Source organism: Barbus barbus (assembly GCF_936440315.1).
Source record: "Barbus barbus genome assembly, chromosome: 3".
NCBI classification, from domain to species: Eukaryota; Metazoa; Chordata; class Actinopteri; order Cypriniformes; family Cyprinidae; genus Barbus; species Barbus barbus.
In genome coordinates this window covers 28214054-28237704 of record NC_136731.1, presented here as the reverse complement: position 1 = coordinate 28237704, position 23651 = coordinate 28214054, and the positions used below count along the sequence as shown (strand labels likewise).

Below are 23651 nucleotides of genomic sequence, written 5' to 3'. Positions count from 1 at the left end.
GTTGGAAACACTTCCTGTTATTCACTTTAGACCTAATGCAAAGTTTTTTTTCTTCAGTTACTCACTTGTTGCTAGTTTATAACAAATGGCAAATGGGGACACTTTAGATGCATCTAACAAGCTCAGATGAAGGCAAACCGCAGTATGTGCAGAGCTGAACTGTGAAGAAAATGCCACGCATTTCTAAGTGTGTGCAGTGTAAACTCTATTCATCAGTATTGCTTGAAAGTTAATCAAACAGTTTTTGCAACTTGTGCATCAAAGTCTTTTATTTGGAACAAACGACAAAAAAAAAAAAACATTTGATCAAATTTTTACTTTAACTTGGTAAGATTTTGAAGACAAAAACAACCTCACTAAGACCTTATTTCATTGAGAGTGAAATCTTACAACATTTAAAAGTAACTTTTTATTTGAAGAGATTTTAAAATTAATTTTACTACTGTGATGCAAAGCTGATTTTCAGCATCATTACTTCAGTCTCCAGGGTCACATGTTCCTTCAGAAATCATGCTGATATGCAGATTTGCTGCTCAAGAGCAGCATTTATTTGAAATAGAAATCAATAGTAACATTGTGTCTTTACTGTCATTTTACTGCTTTAACTAAACATGCTTGCTGATTAACAAAAACATACTCGCATACACGTTTCATTAGATCAAACATGCATTTGAATAGAAATATTACAGGGAATGCACAGCAGATCCAGCCCATAATGCATTTATAAAGATACAGAAGTGCAGCTGGCAGGTTATCGCTTATTCTGTCTCCCTCTAGTGAATAAAACACGTCTTGACATAATTCGCCTACATCATGCCAGTTTGTGTTATCAATGTTCATTAATACACTGTTATGGTATTGCTTCCCTAGCCGTTTTGCTTTTTCAGGAACTACAGACACTGAAAAGAATACGACTTTATTATGTTTATGTCGGTCCATATAGAATACCAACAGGCATTAACACAGCAACCACACAACATAGTAAAGTAATTCAGTGCGGATGTAGAATAACAGAGATTCCAGACCCAACATTCCAAAACAAACCGCGGTTAAGAGAAAGAAAAAAAGGCAGGAATTTGACACGGGAATCTCAGATGCGCTATTTCTTGTATTCTGCGTTTGGTTTCAAGAGCAAAATCCAGTTCCTGAAAGGTGATCCGCTGTGTGCCATTTAATAAAAGAAACATAAAAGGCGATGGTGCGTTTATTTTTAACCGGTGATGATAAAAGCAACAAAGCCGAGATTACTTTGAACACAAGGCCAGCTCTGAGCTTTCCATGAAAACCCAGAAGGAAGATGTCCTCCTCCTCCGGAGAGCCACACAACGCTCGCCCGATTCAATACTGAACTCAAGACATCATAGTTCCAGAACACCCTGCATTAACAGATTCAGATTAATTAAAACATTACTTAATATCTTTAAGCAGAAAACTATATTTGCCAAAGTCATTATCATTAGGTGCTATCAAGTGATCTTTTCTGGCTTTGGCAAGTTTCATCAAAAGGAATTCTCTTCTGTCCTTCCATTCCTTCAGCTCCTCATCTCCGTGTGCCATCTTACAAAGCTCCTCCTCCGTGCAGGTGCCCTTGAGGAACCTGGAGCGAGTAGAAAACCAGTCTGTCAGCGACGGCTGTTAACGGTTAATGTTAAGAGTGGTGTTAGACTGACCGTTCGCAAACTTTGAAGGTTCCTGTGGGGAAGCGATACTGCCAGCAGTTCTGATCGTCCTCGGAGTTGAACACTCGTTCTTTGTGCTTCTCGGAGGTGATATGCTGCTGCCACTGTTTATCACTGTTGCAGTTCTTCCCACACAACCAGCAATGGTTGCCAGCCTGATGAAACAGCATTTAGAGACTGAGGAATGGATTTACTTTCAGAAAAGGAACGATCAGTCACTTAATAAAGAAAATGTGTAAAATATTATACATCTATCAATCCATCTACACACACACTTGATATACATATCAATATCACGCTACATGCATTTGACCTAGAACATGGTACAATAGCAATATTATGAAATATATTTTTAAATAACTGTTCTATATGAACGTTAAAATGTAATTTATTCCCGAGTTGCAAAGCTGAATTTTCAGATAGATAGATACTATTAGTCATTAACAAATATTATATAAATACTTGAAGGATTATTAGTTAAATGAACATTCAAATATTGATGAAAACAAATCATTTAAAATAGCTACGTACTGCATAATGTACCATATGTTTTTAAATATATTAATACAAATTATAAACCACAAATGAATCACCTCATGTTTTTTTAGAGTCTGTATGCTGTAATTTACTTGTAAAGTGAACTATTTCACTATTACCACTATTTGGGTGAAGGATTTGCTCATGAATATTAATGGAATTATTTGACATTTGGCCCAGAAGGCCAAACTCACTGCCTGAAATACAGATGTTGAGTATTTGCTAATCAGTTGGTGAACTATCATGATTCATGAATATTTATGAAGTTACGACACAATGCTACCAGTAAGGTTAAGCAATATCTGTATTTCGCAATTAATATTCACTCACTACACTCTACATGTAACATTTATGAGTGTTTAAACAGCTAGAGAGAGCACAATGCACTGGAACACACTGCAGAGATTGAGATGCATTTTTAAGTGGAAAAATTTTGACTTGAAACGCCAAACTGTAGTCCAAGACAGTGAAAAGAGAGAGACGCAGCAGAACAGAAAAAAGGCATGCAAACATGAGATAAAACAGCCCCAAGTGTGTGTGCTGTCCTTGACACTCAGCATTTTGTAATCTCCTTGCCTATGTGTACAGGACACTCTAAGACAGACTAAGGTTGTGTCAGAGTAAGAAGAGCGTGATAATGATGTGCGGAAATATGAATACTGCTCAAGTTTCCATACCACTTCCTCAGCGTAGTCCGTGGGCATGTGAATCTGTTTGCAGTTCTCTCGGGTTGCGCTGCTGCTGCTCTCCTCACTCCAGCCCGGTTTCTGAGACTGCAGCCACATTTCATACAGCTGCTCCATGTCTGCAACTACACACACAAACACAGACATAAGGGATACATGATAAATCAGTCACATCATCAGTAGCTGTCAGCACAGAGGGCTAGGTGTTCAAAAAGCTGGATCATAATAATCCATCTAAATTTTCTGCTGTTTTTTCAAAGCAAAATTGGATTGGATCACAGTAATCCAGATACACACCTTTTCAGATGACCAAATCTGGATTACTAGTGCTCTACAGGGCCCCTAATGGGACATAGTGATGAAAAAATATGAAATGGGGAGAAAAAAACAAATGCTTTTGCATTTTCTCCGAACAGTTTTGCATTGCATTGCTTTCTCACAAGAAACCGTTTTTGCTCCAGTTTATCACGGATGATAAAAACTGCCAATGTAGTTTACACACAGTGATTTAAAAGACATTTTAAATTAAATGTATTTTTGTTTGATATTGACAGCTATTTGGGGATTATTTTCTGTCTTTTTAATTTACTGTAGGCTACTGAAAGGTTTAAGATGTAGCTTGTTACAGATGTTGCATTTTTGAATCGGTTTAAAAGTTATTACATATTATTACAATATATATATATATATATATATATTTTTTTTTTCTTTTTTTTTTCCACAGAACAAAACAAAAAGAACATTATCTGAGACAAGTGATAAAATAACAAATACAAATATTCTGTATATATATATATATATATATATATATATATATATATATATATATATATATATATATCTATCTATCTATCTATATCTATCTATATATCTATCTATCTATAGATAGATATAGATAGATAGATATATATATATATATATATATATATCTATATCTATCTATATATCTATCTATATATCTATCTATATCTATCTATATATATATATATATATATATATATATATATATTAAATAACAAAAAAAAACAAAAAAAAACATTTATAGATTTAAATATTCTTTAACCATGCGCCTTCTCTGACTAAAAAGGTCAGTTTTCAATTGTAACGATGCAGTCATTTTTTCCATCATATACATCTGTTTTAGTCGCTGTTTCCATTCGGTTACAGTTGGTGATTTCACAGATTTCCAATTAGCCGTAATGATTTTTTGGCAATTAGTAGCAACACATGTAAAATATACCTTTGGTCAGCTTTGAAAACTTCAACCGATATGACACCCAATAAAAAAAAAAAACTTACATTTGAGGGAACTTCTCTTTTTACAATTATCTCTATTTCTTTTTTAATATTTTTCCAATACGCAAGGATTACTGGACAGTCCCAAAATATATGTGTATGGTCACCTGTTTTACCACATTGTCTCCAGCACAAAGCTGCAGAAGGGTCTTTTACAAAATTTGAAATAACCAGAGGAGTATGAAAATAACGTATTTTAATTTTCCAGTCGAATTCCTTCCACTGTTGACTATTAATTCCCTTATGGCACCTATAACAGAGTTTATCCCATAACTAATGCTCGATTACTGTATTAGCTTCTATTTCCCACTTTTCTTTAATATTATAAGTGTTTCCAACCATGTCTGTTAATCTTTTATAAAGATGAGAAACCTGTTTACCAACAGGGGGACGTTTTTCTGAAATTGTGATAAAATATTGTTTTAAGTTTAATTCTGGGTCTTTTGTGTTGCCATATAAATTGAGAAATTAATTTGTTTAGCATATTAAAAGTGGAAATTGGAACTCTTATGGGCAACGACTGGAATAAAAATAGGAAACGTGGGAGCAGGTTCATCTTTACGGTCTCAACTCTGCCAAACAAAGATAAAGGAAGAACCTCCCAACGAACTAGATCACTCTTTATTTGATTAATTAGCTTATTATAGTTTGCCTCAAAAAGTCTTGTAGTTTTAGGTGTGATAATAATCCCCAAGTACCTAAATCCTTGTTTAGACCAGTGGAATGACACCATCTCATTTAGTTGTTTAGGCCATATTCCTGATATCATCATTGCCTCTGATTTATTTTGATTTATTTTGTATCCAGAAATGTCTCCATAGTCTTTTAGGCATTGCATTAGTCGAGGTATTGAAGTAAGGGGATGTTTTATAAAGAGCAGAATATCATCAGCGAAAAGGGAAATTTTATGAACTCTCCCCCCACCGTCCTCAACCCCCTCAATCTGGACATCCTGTCTTATTGCCTCCGCTAGAGAATGGGTGAGAGGGAGTCACCCTGTCTTACGCCTCTCTCTATATCAAAAAAGTCAGAACAGTGTCCGTTAACTCTAATTTTTGATTTGGGATTCTTGTACAACACCCGGAACCAAAAGATAATTTTTTCACTGAAGCCCATCTCAATTAGTGTTTGTTCTAAAAATTCCCAATCAACCCGATCAAATGCTTTCTCAGCATCTAAACTGAGAAGCATTGACGTTTGAGTACCCTTTGCCATGAGTGACTGCAGGTTTAATGCTCTCCTTATATTATTTGTCCCTTGGCGGCCTGAAATGAACCCCGTCTGATCTGGTTTTACTAATTTCCTAATGTATTTTTGTACTCTAGTTGCTAAAATAGATGTTAATATTTTATAATCCACACACAGAAGGCTAATAGGACAATAACTAGAACATTGCAATGGATCTTTTCCTTCTTTATGCAGGACTGTAATGATAGCCTCCCTTGAGGGTTCCCTGAATTTAACACATAATTATATAACTTACATAATATTGGAGTGAGGTCTTCAACAAACACTTTATAATATTCTCCTGCAAATCCGTCTATTCCTGGCGTTTTGTTATTTTTTAAGTTAATAATTGTTTCTTTTACCTCTTTTTCTCTAATTGGCTCTACTAACGCAGAGGCTTCATCCGTCGTCAATTTGTCTAATTTAAGATTTTTAAAGAAATCATGTATTTTTTCTTCTTTCAAATCCTGATGTTGACCCTTATATAATTGTTTGTAATATTTGGCAAACGTATTTGCTACTGCTTTTGGACTAGTTTCAACATTGTTGGAATGAGGTTGTTTAATTTTAGGAATTGTTCGACTAGCTTGTGCTTTCTGTAGTTGAAATGATAATAACCTGTTAGCCTTGTTCCCCAATTCGTAGTATTTTCTATCGATAAACCTAAGGGCACCCTCTGCCTTATAGGTCAGAATCTCATCTAACTTGTCTCTATTCTCTTTAAGTTTATTAAATACCTCTTTTTTCCACTTTGTTTATGTTCATTTTCTAATCTCTTGATTAGATTCTAGTTTCTAGTTCTACTTGTTTTTTAAATCTGTCTTTCTTTAACTTTGATCCTATAGATATTATTTTCCCCCTTATTGTGGCTTTTCCTGCGTCCCATAAAACAGTAGGTGAGACCATTCCATTATCGTTCAAAGCTAAATATTCCATTAGGAATCAGTATATTTTTGACTTTTTGGATGAAAAGTATGTCAAAACTTTTTAACACAAACTGACGATTTGATCCAGACTGAGTACCAACTGACAACCAATTTTTAAATCCAATCAGATTACATTTGAACAACTGGTCCTGGGTGATTATATGAGTCAATCCATTGAAGTACAGCATAGAAACAAGAATAAGGATCTTATAAATAATTCTAAGGCTCTACATAATCTTATGGTGTCAGTATATACACTCTTTTCAGATCTTTGAGATCAGAAAAGCAACACCTTCTCTGTCTCACCAAAACAAAATAGAAATATAAGGGTGATAGAGCTTTCTCCAGAACCTGTCCAAAATTGTGGAACAAGCTCTCCCTCGCTATTAGATCTGCCAAATCACTGCATGTTCAAAGCCATGCTGAAATCACTTCTTTTAATAGTTTTTATGATAGGTCTTGACTCCTGCTTGGTGTATGGCAATGTGTGTGTGTTTTATTTTATACAGTTTTAGCTATTATTGTGTGTGTGTGTGTGTGTGTGTTGGTTAGTCTGTGATTGTAAAGCATTTTGGGCAACCTGTGTTGTATTGAAAGAAAGAAAGAAAGAAAAAGAGAAAGAAAGAGACAGAGAGAGCGAAAGAAAGAAAGAAAGAATTTAGTGGAATTTCTGTTTTTTCAATGAGAAAACTTGAACTGATGGATTAAACAATCTATACTACATAAAGCGCAGTATATAAAGATGACCAAGTCACAATAAAGACATTTACATTTATGAAAGATTTTTTTTTTTTTTTCAAATGCTGTTCTTTTTAACCCAATTCACAGTTTTCACAAAATTATTAAGCAGCACAAATGTTTTTAGGAGTGATAAAAACGTTTCTTGAACAGCAAATCAGCATATTAGAATGATTTCTGAAGGATCATGTGACACTAAAGACTGAAGTAATGATGCTGAAAATTCAGTTTTACATCACAGGAATACAGTTTAAAATTAAATTAAAACCGAGAATGGAAATTGTAACGAAGGGGTAGATTCTGGAATCCATTGCTGCTTCAATAAATCCTTCCGAGTGGTTTAGTAAGTTGGTGATTAATGTTATTCTTCAAAATATTAAATGATTAGCATATAGCTTGAATAGTGTCTCACACTGGAATGTGCTCTCTCCTTGGTTTGAGAAAAGAACCTAACACATTAAAACATACATTTATTCTTCTGATTTACTACGACAGCCTAGATCACCGAGGTCATTAGGGCCTCTCATCTACACGACCAATTTACAGTTAAAGAATGTAGCTTATTTTTTCCTCTTTAAACATTAGAAAATAATGAAGAATATTTTCTGAAACCTCTAGCTGAGAAAAAGTACTTCATATCAGGATGTTTGGGGTAAGTTCCTGATTAGATGGCTGTCTACTCTCAGTGTTTCCTGTGAAGTTTTTAGTGTCCTGATTGTCTTCGATGAAGTTTTACTGCAACCCTCTTATCACTTACGATCGCCAACCACTGATTGATATTTATCATTCATGCCCAAGCATCTAGAGACCCATGTGAACCACGCTGAACTTAGGAGATATTGCTTTTATTTACCACCGGAGTCTTCAAATCCTTCCAACTATCCACGCTGGCAGATCTACAATATCGCTGGCAGGCGACGACAGAGAAGGCGCGCAGGTGTTGCCATGAGGTTAAAGAAGGCTCTGGCTTTAGGCTGCTCTCTCCATGCCATGACGGCCCGGTATTCACTAGACGCAGACTGGTGTCATCGCAGCAATCACAAGAGATACATTTGGCGTATTAAACCGAATGCATCTCGAATGTATCTCGACGGATTTATCTGACTGGCCTCCACAAAGCATTCTTGCTGCGGATTCGGCGAAGGAAGGACGACAATTGCTTTCAGCGTTCACTTTTCAGACTTTCGCCAGCCCAGCAACTCCCCCAGCTCAGGATGGCCCTTGCCAATGCCCCCTCTCTAGTAAATAAAACCTTCATTTGCAATGATTTCATTAGCTCTAACGTGTTGGATATATAACAAGGTGACTTAACTCCTTTTTCTGGATTAATGCCTCTTGATTATGAATTTCTTAATACTTCCCATCTAACTGGTCGAGGAGGAGGACTGGTGACGATTTTTAGAAATATGCTGCAATGCAAATTGTTATCCACATCAAATTTTACTAGTTTTGAGGCACAGTTAACCCATTGGGACTCTTTTAGACCGGTTTTGATCATTTTAATTTATCGGCCACCAGGAACCAATAACAAATTTATCGATGAACTTGCTGATTTTTTGGGTGAAGTTCTGACTAAATATGATTATATTTTAATGCTGGGTGATTTTAACATTCACGTCTGCTGTGCTGTTAATGCCTTGGCTAAGGACTTTTTAAATCTTATGTCCTCTCTGAACTTTGTGCAATGGGTAAATGGCCCACTCACTGCCTCGTTCATACATTAGATCTGGTCTTGACCTATTGTCTGTCTATCGCTGACATTGAGACATGTAATCAAGCAAATTAATGCCACTGTGAGCTCCAGCTTCTACCATCTTCATGGATTACCGAAGGTTAAATCCTTCCTGAGCAGGAAGAGTTTTGCTGTAATACATGCTTACATATCTTTGCTACTTGATTATTGTAGCTCGCTTTACTGTGGCTTGCCAGTCTCATCTATTTATTGACTTCAGTTGGATCAAAATGGTACATATTACACCTCTTTTACGCTCGTTGCACTGGTTACCGCTGCAGTACTGTATCGAGTTTAAAAATGTTCTTACCATCCACAATCCTGTCAGATCACTGAGATCTCAGACTACACATATGTTGTGGGTTCCCAGAACAAGACTAAAATGCTGGTATCAAATTATAGAACACTCTGCCTCCATCTATCAGAACTGCTTCTACAGTGCCTGAATTTAAATGTCTTTTCTCCCATGCTTTTAATGATAGGTGATTGGGTTGTTTTAAGGTTATATGGATTTTATCATTGTATTTAAGCCGATGCAATATTAATTGCAGTAATTAGGTCTGTGTATTTTTTAAATGCTGTAATTTGGTTTATGCTTAATGTACAGCACTTTGGTCAACAAAAGTTGTTTAAATGTGCTTTATAAATAAATTGATTAAATTAGTATCTGTCTGTGCAGGACTGGTCTCCAGGAAGATTCGTAAACAGCACCCAGGATGGAATACGCATATGGGTGCCACATATACATCTTGGCAGCGACATGTTGCTTGTGAACTCTAATCGCTCATCACCTAAATAACCTTTGGATATATGCTTTGAACTTTATGTACATCTGTTAAGATTTTGCATGTTTTTCTATGATTTAACCAATCAGAAGTCTTTTTACCCAAGTCATAACTTAGCTAGGCACCTCTGTTAGAGTATAATTACTGTTGTATTGAGAGTGTATGCAGAGCGGCCTACAAACTCCTCGTGAGTATTGAATCTGACTTCTGCATATAAAACTGCAAACTATTTCTATTCAGTTGATTGAATCTCTGACCCCTGGTCTTCATTCACCTTACCAGGTCCTTGGGTTTAACTGTAAATTCCCCAACAGTAATGACATTCCACAATTTGTGACCCCGTCTGTGAAACCCCGGCTAAAGTCGCATAATCTAATTCTGAGATAAAGAGCATCAAAATTGTGATACCCACAAAAATGACGAAAATAGGTCACATGTTTATTGCTGTAAATGATCAATTATATCAGTGGGTTCGAGATACAGTTCTCTAATTTTAATTAATAAAATTAAATAACTTTGACACTACGATTTATTATTTTGTGAAAAAAAATACCGGAGGTTTGTTTCCTAAATACTGATTTCAATCATCTCGGAGTTTACTTTAGGTGCAGAAACACCTGCTGAATCTCGTATCATTCGATTCAGAAACTTCTTTTCTATCATTAGAAACTACAAACAGACCTTAACATCAATTCACGAGAACGAAAATCATGTCAGTGCTGGGAAAGGCAAGAAAACGGCGACTTTAGCCAGGTTCCGATTTCTGTGTGGATTACTTTGTGCGTCACCGAAATTTCAAGAACAGACTATTTGTTTTGTTACTCAACATTCTGCCAAGATAATCAGCTCAATTTAAGGACATTTTATGCCTGATAAGCGTCAAAATAATTAAGAGAAAATAATGACCAATAAAGCTAAACTAAACAAAACCTAAACACTGAACAACGATTCTGCAAATTGAGCAGAATGTATATATTGTCCCTAAATGGCTGTAATGCATTTAAATGCATAGTGAACTTACTATTGTTATCTTTCATGAAGGTCCACAGATCTCTCTCTTCTGTGCTGTGAGCAAAGGAGCAGTTTCCAATGTACTGACACCTTTTTCCAGCTGACACATGCATACAAATCTGCAAACATGCAGGAATAACAATTATTCAAGAGACAGTGACAGTATTTACAAACCATCAATTTCTGTTCATTTTGAAAACAAAGGCCAATGTTTTTAGCATGAAATAAAAATATATCACCTACTTCAAACTGTGCAGGAATAGGCTTTTTGGTTGGGAGAGGTCGAACTGTAGTCCACTTTTTCCGTTCAATAGAGCTAACCAGAACCACCCGTCTCTCTTTAGACCAGCTGGTCCACAGAAAGTAACACATGAGATGTCGAATATTGAACTTAAAATTGCAGTTTTGTGAATTAAAGAAAGTTCACCCAAAAAATCTGCCATAATTTACTCAAACTGTATGACTTTCAGGGGTTAAAGCAAAAAAAAAAAAAAAAAAAAAAAAAAATCCTGAGCCTGAACATTTTTCTGGGGGCAGGGATTGGGTATGGGGCAGCACACGCAAAGCATGCAATGACTGTGGCAACTTTAACATTTGAAAGGATGGCAAAGTTATTGATTTCCTTATTCAAACTGATTTTGTTTTTCATGAATATATGGTTCACCTGAAGAATGAAAGCTATCATACACTTGGAAAATTATGAGCTATATCACTGCTTATCGACACTAGGGGTGTGATAATACACTTAGCTCACGAGATGAGACAAAAAACAGATACTTGGTTCACTAGAAAGAGACAACATTTTAACACTATTTTTTAAAAATTTTAAATGACAAAATATTTGTCTTAATTACAAAAAGTACAACAATGCAGTTGTATTCAGAAATATTTTAACTAATCTAGGGCTGTAACTAATGATTAAAGGTGCCATAGAATGAAAAACTGTCTTTACCCTGGCATATTTAAATAATAACAGTTCTGTACATGGAAATGACATACAGTGAGCCTCAAACACCATAGTTTCCTCCTTCATATGTAAATCTCGTGATTAAAAAAGACCACTGAAAAACAGGCGAATCAGAACATAACACCGACTGTGACGCAACAGTCGGGATCACTACGCCCCCAACATTTGCATAAACCCTTGTTCTAAGCCGGCCGAACCATCAGAAGCTCTGCAGGTATTGTAAATAAACAAGTGCGGACAACAGCGAAAATAACAAAATAAATGTTATGTTCCAGGCCGTGCAGGGGGTGTGAAGTGCAGGGATGGGTTGGTGTCTGTATTCAGAAAGGCGCGATGAACAACACATGGCATATTTAGACATAGGCTGATGTATTCTCCTGTGTTGCCTATGGTTTATAAATGATTTATGTTATAAATCGAGTGAGATAATGAACACAGTTTTCCCAGATGAACATTAAGCAATTCAAATTCACAGCATATGCAGAAGAAGAGTTTAGCCCTTTCACACGTAAGTAGCAGTCTTTACTGGTAAATTACCGTTAAGTTACCATTACATACATGTGTACCATAAATAAGAGATCATGTGTGAACAGGACCTTTTCAAAAATCCCAGTAAATTTGTTCTGGGAATCATATCAATCTTATGGAGATGACATGATTACCTATGAGCTGTCTACAAAGCTCTGCTGCTTTTTAATGAGCTTTTCTATGTAAATATGTGCTACATTGATCTTTGACCATCGCGCCTCGTGGCTTTTTGTCACGCTTCTCCATTCATCAGGGTTGCGATTCTGCAATTGGATACTATTATGCGCGTCTCGTGTTTATAAGAGCAAAAAATTCTGATTGCCTAGTAATGTCAGTTTAGTTGAGAGTGAAAGCTGTGCTCCTCTCATAACATTGGTAGGCGAACTCATGGACTCGAAAGTGATATCAAGTTTTTTAATTTTTTTATGTAGGATTATTTTTTTTCCACAGCCAAACGCTGCATGCCAGATATCCGGCACGGTGCCGGAGAACTTTAAGCCCTGGACTTTGCTTCTTCCATGAAACAAAAGGAATATTTTTTGAAGAATGTACTGGCCATTTTTACCTATAAAATTTATGGGGATTCACGTTCTTCTATTCACTTTCATGATCATTTCTCCTTTAGTGTTCCACGAAGGAAAGTTGTTTGGGTTTGATACAAAATTAAACGTAAATGACAGAATTTCTATTTTTGGATAAAATAAGCTGGACTCACGGATGCCGGGCCTTTGCACTGCAGTACTTCTTGTTTTTGTCTGGCTCGCTGACTTGGCCGTTCCTCCAACACTGAGAACATACAAACTGCAACTTCAGGTTAGCTGGTCCAAATCTGCGCAGGGCCGGTGGGAGCTCCTATGGGATTGGCACAAGAACATCATAAGACATCTCTCGCAGGTATACTATCTATTAGCACACATGTATAAATTCTACCTGAGCACGAACAGCAGCATCCAGATTCCAATATTTCAGTGACTCCTGAACAATACCTTCATGTGTGATACCTGAATCAAACCAACACAACAGTTAGCGTCTCCGGTCAGCCTTCATGTCGGATAATTCATGAGTCTCGAGAGGCAGCTCACCTTGTTCACTCTGCATCATCCATACTTTGAGCTCGATGAGGCTGTGGGCATAAAAGCAGTAATCCTCTCTCTGGCAGCCATACCGCACCTCATGCCTACACAGATCCATCTGGCAATGAGGGAAGTATGGACGGATTTTGGAGTACCTGACAGTTTTGTCCCTTAAATAGTGTACAAGGCACCTGAGGGAGAAAAAAACAAAACAAAAAAGAAAAGAAAAAAAACCCCCCGAGTGTTAATGCTAAACTGCTTTAAAAAAAGGTCTAACCTAGGGCCAGGCAATACAGACTATTTAAAAAAACAAAAAAATAAATAAAAAAAACATCACTACCTGGCTCTCTAGAAGGCTTTATATAAAAATATTAGATTAAATAAAAATAAAGACAGCTAAACTACATATTTGACTATACGGTGTAGTGCATTTGCTCTGAAATTGCTTAAATGGGTGAGAAACCATCACTTACTTAAAAATAGTCACATTTTAAATGCTTAATAAAATTTAGTAATAGTAGATAATAATATTTTATAGTTGATTAATAATTGATCTTTTTCATACCATATTATTAATACTAATAGTAGATTTGTATGTGGTGATAATGTATAAATTCACTGACATAGTTTGCCGAAAATACAGTAGTCAACATTTGAAGTGGATCAAAGCCTTTCATCGAAGTTGTCAAATGCGTTCTTGTCTTAGGACAACTTTGATGAACTTTTTTAATCCAATTCAAATGTTGATTACTGTAATCATGTCATAAGACTCAAGTAACACTTTATTTTAAGGTGTCCTTGTTACACGTTACATGTACTTACTATAATAAAAACAATAAATTATGCATAATTACATGCAAATAACCCTAAGCCAAAACCTAACCCTAAAGCAAGTACATGTAGTTAATTAACATTACTCAGTACTTAAATGTAGAATTACACTGTAACAAGGACACCTTAAAATTAAGTGTAACCAACTCTCAAACAAGTCAGGACAAGCTGTGGGTGCGAAGTTGACCTACTGACACCGTTTAGGAAATTTAATGCTAAAAAAAAAAAAAAAGCACTGTATTGCCCAGCCCTGATCCAGTGAGATGAAGTCATTAATTCAGACCAACGGCATTCACTGCAAAGCATGAATCTGCACATTTAGTGTCTGGACATGTCTTCACAAGAAGAGATGCTTACTTCTTTTCCTCAAACGCATGCTTTGTCACTGGGTGAGAGCATAGATCGGGGTTGTCCTTATTGGTTTTGCTGATTATTCTGGGTTTGTGATCAAAACACACCTACAGACCAAGTCACACATGTTAGGTATTTGTACAGCTTCTTTAAACTTTAAACCAATGCTAATTTCAGCAATGACAAAAAACAAACAGAGAAACTAAAAATCCATTCATTTGAAAACCGGTCATTCCAGTTCAATGATGAAATGAGGTGCGTTAAAGACACAGTCAACAGCAAAAAAACAAATCTCCAACAGGAAAAAGGTGTATCATGGAATAGTTAGTCATAGCTACAATAAGCAAGCCATTCAAACAATGAATTTGTACCTCACAGAGGAACATAAATATCCCATGGTGCTCCTGTAAGATTTTAGGCACAGTCAAATTGATCTTAGGTTTAGATCCATAAGGATCACACAGATTTTCTCTGCAAATGAAGCCTTTGCGTTCTAGCGTCCACACGTCAATTTCCTCTTGGCAATAAGCAAAGGTACAATGGCCAAGATACCGGCATTCTTGTCCAATCGCCACATCTATAAAGCAGAATTTGAGTATTTTAGTAAATAATCTGTGAAACTGTAAAATAAAGCCTCAAAGGAGATCACTGCAATTACCTTTGCAAATATAATAAGGCCCCATGTACTGGTTTTTAGTGGGTCTCGGCCGAATAAGTTTCCACGTTGGAAGTTCAGAATGTTTTGTTCTTCCCAAAAGCAAATCTTTTTTGCATTTGTGGTCCTCTGGATGGTAAGTGTAATCCAGCACTCCAGGGCCTGTAAATACAATCAGGTGATGAACAACCTAATGCAAAACCTCAGTGTTTGCATCTTTATAAGGTCATACACTGGAAACGCTGCCTAGCAACTTTCCTGCATGACTGCTGCTTACCAGTTTTAATGTAGCATGAGGAACAGGCCTGTTTAAATTCATGGGTATCAGCAAGTGGGTTCTTGGCAAGGTCTAACTGTGGTGGATAATCCTGCACAAATGTCCCATCGGATGTGCAGAAACCCATGCCGATGGGTGGAATGGTTGGCACTGACATGTCGCTATTACTCAGCTGAAAGAGCAAATAACTGAGATTGACCAAAGCACACAGCTGCATGTTCAGTAAAATGTTTATCATATTGAAGTAAATGAACTCTTACCGGCATAAAATGATGCTGGCTAAAAGGTTTATCTGGTCCATAAGGAATTAAAAAAACAAAAGGGAAAACAGAAATGAACAAAGGAAACAGTGGTATCAGTGTCTGAAATTAACCTTTGTTCAGAGTTAAATGGGAGTAAATATTTGAGATGACTAAATTAAAAAAACAAAAACACTACATATACACAACACTACATGGGATCTACAATATAAAGTTTCAGTGCATGATACAATGGGTCTCATTCACTAAGCTTGCGTATGCACATTTGTGTGTGAAATGTGCGCATGAATGACTTTAAGAACAAATCACGATTAGCCAAAAATTTCATAATAAAATTTGTTCTAAATTTACGAAAAAAATATTGGAACAACTGAAACCATACGCACACAAAAGTTTTAGTTCATCCTAGCAACTATAATTATACTCAAGTATGTTGCATTAGTTGTATTCTACAATCCATATATAAAATCTATGATAATATAATTAATAAATAATACAATTTAATTTAATCTTAAATACATTCCATCATATACAAGTGGAAGAGTGAGAAAAGCTGCATCATATGTTCAACTGTGAGGTTTCTCTGAATAACGCAGATATACGTGTATGTCCAGCTGGCATGTATGAGTTGCTTATTGTGAGAACTGCTGAGAATGACACATTTGGCATTGCACGAGGATCGGGCGAGTGTGAAAGCTTGTTTACGCCACAGAATAAAACATTTCAAAAGAATTGCAAATTTTTCCTCTCACAATTCGCAATTCTGAGTTAAAGTCAATTGTGAGATAAAGTCGCAATTATTTTTTCAAAAGTTTTATTCTGTGATGGAAACAAGCTTCCATAGGCCGAGAGCACATCTGCAAACAGTGGCAAGTTTGACGAGAGTGACGAAAGGCTGTAAGGAAAGCGCGTGCGGAAATCCTTTATATGGAGATGGTTTGGCTATGTTTTATGTAAATGACTAACCTCCTGCACGCAACCGGTCATTTAGAATACATCAAATTCACTAACATCAGAACGATGTTAAAGGGGTCATGACCTGCCTTTGTTTTTTTATTTTGTGCTGTACTCGAAGGTCCACTTATTAACAAAGATTTCTACTTGAAAAAAATCATAATTTAGACATATTAGGCCATTTTCTGTCCTGTTTTAACCCCCCTCATCAGAACGCTCTGTTTGAATAGGCATGGCGGATTGTAGACTCGGAAGTAAACGCCCACTGCTATGATTAACTAACAGTTGCATGTGTTTGACAGTGTACATTCATTCCTCATAGATAACAAGCTGCTGTGTTTTAGGTCAAAAACGCATAAATACTCAGTACATATCAAAATGATCTGTAATAACAGACAAAGCAATAGTGCCTACGTAATGAAAACATTTACTCACTTGTGTGTTGCTACATTACTGTCGGATCCAATATAGTCGGCACAGCATTGTCTTTTAGTTTCCATCTTTATGAAATTGAGTTCTGAAATTTACAGGATGTTTTTATAGTACGACCTCTTATATGTCAAAAGATCAAGGGAATTTTGGTTTCTCAGTTCATGACCCCTTTAAAAACAAATGTACAAACTAAAATACGTACAAACATTTTTCATGATATTCTCCTGTGGGTACAAATACAGAATAATCCATGAATAATCCATACAGAATAATCCATGCAATTATTAGTGAATGAGAACCAATGACCCATGCATTTTTAGGTGAGGGAAATGAATGACTAATTTTGGATCCTAGATGCAAGTATGTTGAGATGACCAAAGCCCAAAGTATACTTCTGTGTTGATACGACCCACTTGTAGTGTATGCGTACAGCCTTTTTTAACATACGCCATTTGATAACATGTGGAGAGGCACTCGACAAATATACACTAAAAAGTTTCATCTTTGTCCAATGTCTGCACTTTTTCCTCTCTAGAAGTTATAAGCAACAAAAAAAAGTCTGTCGTATTTTATACGGTGTCTATTGTTGTTGCCTCTCCAGAAGTTTGTTATTGTTCTGCCTCCTTGTTATTATTTTTAAATTGCGAAACAGAAGACAGGGCCAGTGTTGCCACACTAATAGACAAAATTAGTGCAAAAGAATTGGGTGCATTTGTACTATGCAATTGCGTCACATGCACTGTATGCATAACCTCGTGTACGTATAAAAACCAACATATACTTTGGGATTAAGATCCTACTTACTAAGAAGCCATGATGAGCAACGCACCTGTCGGAGACTCTGAAATTGACAAACTATCCAATGAATCCAGAGGTGATGAAAATGAGTTCAAACCAAGAGAATACGATGAAATTGGCTTGTGATACGGTGCAGGCAAATTTACTGTGCACTGTGGAGCCATACTCAAAAACGGATGGCCCAGGTGGGAAGGCATGAGCAAAGAACTCTGTATTGAACTACTGACGGCAATACTGGTCGGTAAAGGAATAGGTCCATCCACTGTGGGAATATCCTGGGTGGGGAAAAAAAAAAAAAAGACAAAACATGAACATGTCTTGTACACACGCAAAACAGAAATGCGGGCCTCCTCAAGCTTACCAAAGACGACTCAGGAGGACTTGCTCTGTCCAACAGCTCATCCAGCTCATCCCCGATAATATCTGTATCATAGTCCAAGCGGGTGTCTGGTACTGTGTAAGAGTCATTGGGCCTGGTTCCGTTAGCCAGAGGCATATGTATGGGCATGGGAACAGGCTCTGGATTATGGGACTCAACCGGGACGACCGGAGGTGAGATGACACTAACAAGAGGCTTGGACTCTACTTCTTCCGTCTCACTTACTGCAGAACATAATGGCATGCTGACTTGTACCGGGCCGCTCATGCCCTGCATAGACTGGCCCACTTCTATGGATATAAGGAGGCATTGCTTTAAATGTATTAAACAGCCATTTCTCCAGACTTCAGTGTCAACCTTTAGAAATCAGTTGTGAAAACATTTGTGCCACTTACTATTTTTAACTATATTATAATCATTTCTCAAACTTTTTCTTAAATATTACTTTCAGAATATTTTTTTTGATATTTTTGAGAAATATAATAAAAGAGAAATAGAATTTTAAAGGTGCCATAGAATGCATTGATACAGTATTTTAAATTGTTCTCTGATATCTACACCAGAAGGTATGTGGCTTAGGTAAGGGCAAAAAATCTCCAGAAACGATTTTACATGTCCATTTACAACCCTAGGATTTCTCCCTAGAATGAAACGGTCTGTTATTGGCTTATTTGGCAGGGTCATGAATAATAATGAGCTCTGCTCTGATTAGCTGTTTCACAGTGCTGCTCAATGTTGAGCTCTGCTCTGATTGGCTGTTTCACAGTACGGCTCATCAGCAAGAAGGAAGCACAGGGAGGAAAATATATATTTAAATACTTTCTCTCGCAGTTATATCGTCGGGTAATTATACTGTATATAAAACGCGGGCATCAGGGAGCCGTTATTAATATGCGAGGCACTGAAACTGCTTTTGAACGATCCATCGATCGCGTTATAGTTTCACTTTCAAGAGACGCGATCACACAAACTATGTTTACATTATGGAGCAACAGTACTTACCACACATTTCACAAAATCAGATGCTTGTCAGTGGTGCTCAGGATCTGTAAGTCATTCGCCATCATCCTCATCTCTCCTTACTGAGAGTGAAATCTTATGTACTGTAACAGGCTACCGCTAGCAAGGAGCTAACCATGTCCCTTTAGTGGCTCGCGTTATTTGCTTTCTGTGCCTTTCTGAATACAGACACCAACCCATCCCTGCACTTCACACCCCCTGCACGGCCTGGAACATAACATTTATTGTGTTATTTTCGCTGTTGTCCGCGCTTGTTTATTTACAATACCTGCAGAGCTTCTGATGGTTCGGCCGGCTTAGAACAAGGGTTTATGCAAATGTTGGGGGCGTAGTGATCCCGACTGTTGCGTCACAGTCGGTGTTATGTTCTGATTCGCCTGTTTTTCAGTGGTCTTTTTTAATCACGAGATTTACATATGAAGGAGGAAACTATGGTGTTTGAGGCTCACTGTATGTCATTTCCATGTACAGAACTGTTATTATTTAAATATGCCAGGGTAAAGACAGTTTTTCATTCTATGGCACCTTTAAAAAAGAAAATAATTTTGTAACATTACAAATATTTTTACTGTCACTTTTGATCAATTTAGTGTATCCTTGCTGAATAAAAGTATTAACTTCCTAAAAACATCTTACTGACCCCAAACTTTTGACCAGTAGTAAACATTACTGATGGTAGGTATACACTGACTTACCCATTTCAATATCCTCCACAGAGGAAGAGCTGTGAGTATGCTGTTGGGAAATAAAGTAGCTCATTAGGGTTGCTGAAATTAATTTTAAACACACATACACACCATCTTACCTTATCATTAACTGCTCCTGATAGACTTAAACCAGGCAAAACATTTAAGGCAGGCTGATTTCAGAAAAAAAAAAAAAGAAAAAAAGTCTGATCAGAGAGAAATTAATATGGATTATGAGCTTTATTTTCCCTGGCATAATTCTAACTAAATACTTTTTCCCCAACTAGCTATAAAGTAGACACACCCCAGTTTTATTTTTATTTTATTTTTTTACCTTGCTTCTGACATAAGCTTTACGGATTTTCAATCCCAACATTTTGGCAAGCTCCTGGGTCATTTCAATCACACGAGTATCCTGCAAGGCAAATGAAACTTGAAGAACCACGTAATGTAAAAAGGCTTGATTAAAACCCAAGAGTAAAGTGCTCTGACCTGAGGCACTGCCATGGAGCATTTAGCAACCACCTCATAAGCCTCTTGATGTCTTCCCATTTCTTTTAGGCATTGAGCTTTCCGGTAAAGTGCTCTGTAGTTGCTTTCATTGAGTTGAAGAGCTTTTTCCGAGTCCTCTAGGGCTTGATCATGCAGTCCCTGCATCAATAACCACAAACACATTACAGTGAATTAAAAAACCAACTGGGACAATTAACTTTGCAGCATAAGCAGTCATCAAATCACTGCTTGGAAAATCACTGCTTGCTTGTACACTTCCATTCAACAGTTTTAGTTTTTCATATTTTTGAAATGAATTCTCTTATGCTCAGCAAGGCTGTATTTGATCAATAATGCAGAAAACACTGTGATAACTGCACTTTAAAATATCAGTATTGTATATTAAAGTGTAATTTATTCCTGTGATGCAAAGCTGAGTTTTCAGGATCATTACTCCAGTCTTCAGTGTCACATGATCCTTCAGAAATCATACTAATATGCTGCTCAAGAAACATTCCTTATTGTTATCAATAAGATGTGAAACTGGTTTTAGGACTCTTTAATAAATAGAAAGCTGAAAAGAACAACATTTGAAATAGAAATTTTGCAACATTAGAAATGCCTTTGCTGTCATTTTTGATCAAATTAACGCATCCTTGAATAAAAGTTGCATATCCGTATGAATGCATATTCTTACAACGTTCAAGTAGGATGCAGCACGGTTCGCATGAAGCTTCTCTCTCAGGTTTTGAGAGATGAAGATGTCCTCTGATTCTGCATACTCTGCTATGTTTAAGGCCTCTGTGTATAATTCAACAGATCGTGCCCATTCGCCTTCAAGAAACACATCATTTGCCTCGCCAAACAGATTCCTCACCAAACTCTGGATGAACACCTCGAGGAAAGAATCAGTGCATAATATAAACATCTAATGCACAACTGCGATCAGTGCTGGATTGATTGTGAGTGTAAACCACATACCTCATACTGCTCCTGACTGCCAGGATAAGGCAGGGTAGACCTACGATTAAATAGAAGAATCTGAAACCATTACAACACAGGCGCAAAGAGCATGTGCAATGACAGATTTGCAGAGAAACAACATGCCCTGAAAACGTGAGGTTGGGTGATAAAGCTGTGTGTAATTTGCTTTCCAGAAAGTGTTTGAACAACAACCAAATTCCTTTGATAGGGCAGAAATAAAACATCAGTGGATGAAGTCAGCCTGAAACTATTTCTCTTTTTCCCCTCTATAATAAAATCGTCTCTTCATGATCGAAATTTGCCGATGCTCACAGGTTTTCACACTGAACACTTACTGAATAAACTGCAAGCCCTTCTGAATGTCCTGCCACCGGCTGCTTCGGTCCTGCCCCGTGGCTGACATCTTCCCATACGTGTGCAGGACTTGACTGCAGTCAACACCTATAATTTACATAAATATATGCAGAAATCAGACAGATAGGCCTACATTGATTTAACACATTTTCCTAAGTATCACCTATTGACATGTCTTATAGTGAAATAGGAAAAGTACTTGTGTTCTGCTCTTTGTTCAAAAAAAGCAATGGTTTCTCAACAGTGAGGGGATGCCTCGACTATTATTTGCGCAAAATGATTCTTCAGAAGAGTTTGTTTCAAAGAATCAATTCGGCGACTGAACGATGACGTAAAACCGTGACATATTATATGCTCAAATACACATTTGTGACCCTGGAGCACAAAACCAGTCTTAAGTCTCTGGGGTATATTTGTAGTAATAGCCAACAATACATTATATGGGTCAAAATCATTGATTTTTATTTTATGCCAAAAATCATTAGGATATTAAGATTATGTTCCATGAAGATATTTTGTAAATTTCCTACCATAAATATCAAAACTTAATTTTTGATTAGTAAGATGCATTGCTAAGATCTTCATTTGTTCAAATTTAAAGGTGATTTTTTTTGCACCCTCAGATTCCAGATATTGTCCTATCATAACAAACCATACATCAATGGAAAGCTCCTCTATTCAGCTTTCAGATAATGTGTAAATCTCAATTTCCAAAAATTGACCCTTATGACCGGTTTTGTGGTCCAGGGTCACATATGATAATACATGTTACTGCTTATTTGATCAATTATTAGTTTCTTGCAACAGCTTAGAAAAACCTAAAAAAGTAACTTAACACTAAATAGAGTGTATTTACAATATAAAGGATGCTGAAATGTAATCACATATCTGGATTATTCTAGAAATGTTCTCATCCGTCGGTTCTCGACCTATCACAAGCCCAAAAGAGATCATTCTCGGTTCAATGATTTAGCGACAAATCGTTCTATTCGGGGTTTGCAAACGAATTAATTAAAAACATCCGACCCAAACGAGCGATTCATTCACATATGGGACACCTCATTTGTGACTACGCGGCAAAACCAGTAAGGAATGCAGTATAAGACATACTTCCTGAACCTCAGACGGTCCCCTTGGCGGCAAGCAAGGGAAATTTACCATTTGCTCATATGGGTTGATGTAGCCAGAGAAACTTCTCGCATAGTTCATAAAGAAAGCCGCATTTCAAGAAACACTAACGGACCCATAATGTTTGTTCAAGAGCGCATTCGATGTCTAAATGTACTGTCTACAGAGAAAGCTCGCTCCTTAATGAAACACAGCCAAATGCTTTCACAAACGCACAACTTCAGTGGGCATTTTTGCTGTAAGGCTGACACCGAGACTCTGACCTGTTTATCCGTGAAACCAGAAAGACTCGGATGTTGTGTGCTAGTCAACTCTTGTGTGAGCAGTCACTAGCATGATAGCATTTTTACTGCGCGCCTCTGCCCCCTCACCCAGCGGCCACCCGAGCATATGAACGCCACAAAATATAGAAGACACTAACCTAAAAAATACTCACCTTAAATAGAACAGTGTTCAGCGGGAAAGAGAGTGCCCCATACAACCAGTAATGTTTCATGTGCTCTTCGTCAATCCTGTCTTGTTCACTTTTTCATTTAGCGACTGAAGATGGTTACAGCGCCCTCTTCAGATACAAATGCCTCAAATGCCACGCTAACTAGCTAAATCAATAGAAAACATCAAATTGCATATATATATATATATATATATATATATATATATATATATATATATATATATATATATATATATACATATATATATATGGTATTTGAACATTTTTTAAATTTTCAATTAAGTTATACTATATGTAATTAAATAAGCATATTTTTTCCAAAGTTCTTAATTTGAGCAGTGTATTAAACATCAGTTAATTAATGTGTCTTATTTGATGTTAAATAGCATTACATAAAATTACTTTGTTATT

The 23651-nt window shown here is 36.7% G+C and overlaps 1 protein-coding gene across 3 annotated transcripts; it reads right to left on the bottom strand.

The window, feature by feature from the left end:
- Window positions 1-246: 246 nt before the first annotated feature.
- LOC306851846 (zinc finger CCCH domain-containing protein 7A-like) lies at window positions 247-23356 on the bottom strand. Of its 3 annotated transcripts, none has more exons than XM_079388310.1 (23): window positions 23223-23333; window positions 21640-21745; window positions 21302-21341; window positions 21018-21215; window positions 20321-20479; window positions 20163-20243; window positions 19948-20001; window positions 19838-19877; window positions 18105-18412; window positions 17775-18018; window positions 15560-15591; window positions 15300-15471; window positions 15026-15184; window positions 14739-14944; window positions 14374-14474; window positions 13195-13376; window positions 13043-13113; window positions 12828-12964; window positions 10861-10966; window positions 10628-10736; window positions 2894-3027; window positions 1671-1834; window positions 247-1597 (listed from the first exon to the last, which is right to left on the bottom strand). In XM_079388310.1, the coding sequence occupies exons 2-23, from the start codon at window positions 21705-21707 to the stop codon at window positions 1408-1410; spliced, it is 2955 nt and encodes a 984-aa protein (XP_079244436.1). In that variant the 5' UTR covers window positions 21708-21745; window positions 23223-23333; the 3' UTR covers window positions 247-1407. The 3 variants fall into 3 exon arrangements, with proteins under 3 accessions (XP_079244436.1, XP_079244438.1, XP_079244437.1); XM_079388312.1 differs by having other exon boundaries at window positions 21302-21361; window positions 23223-23328; XM_079388311.1 differs by lacking the exon at window positions 19948-20001 and having other exon boundaries at window positions 23223-23356.
- Between the last annotated feature and the right edge of the window lie 295 nt (window positions 23357-23651).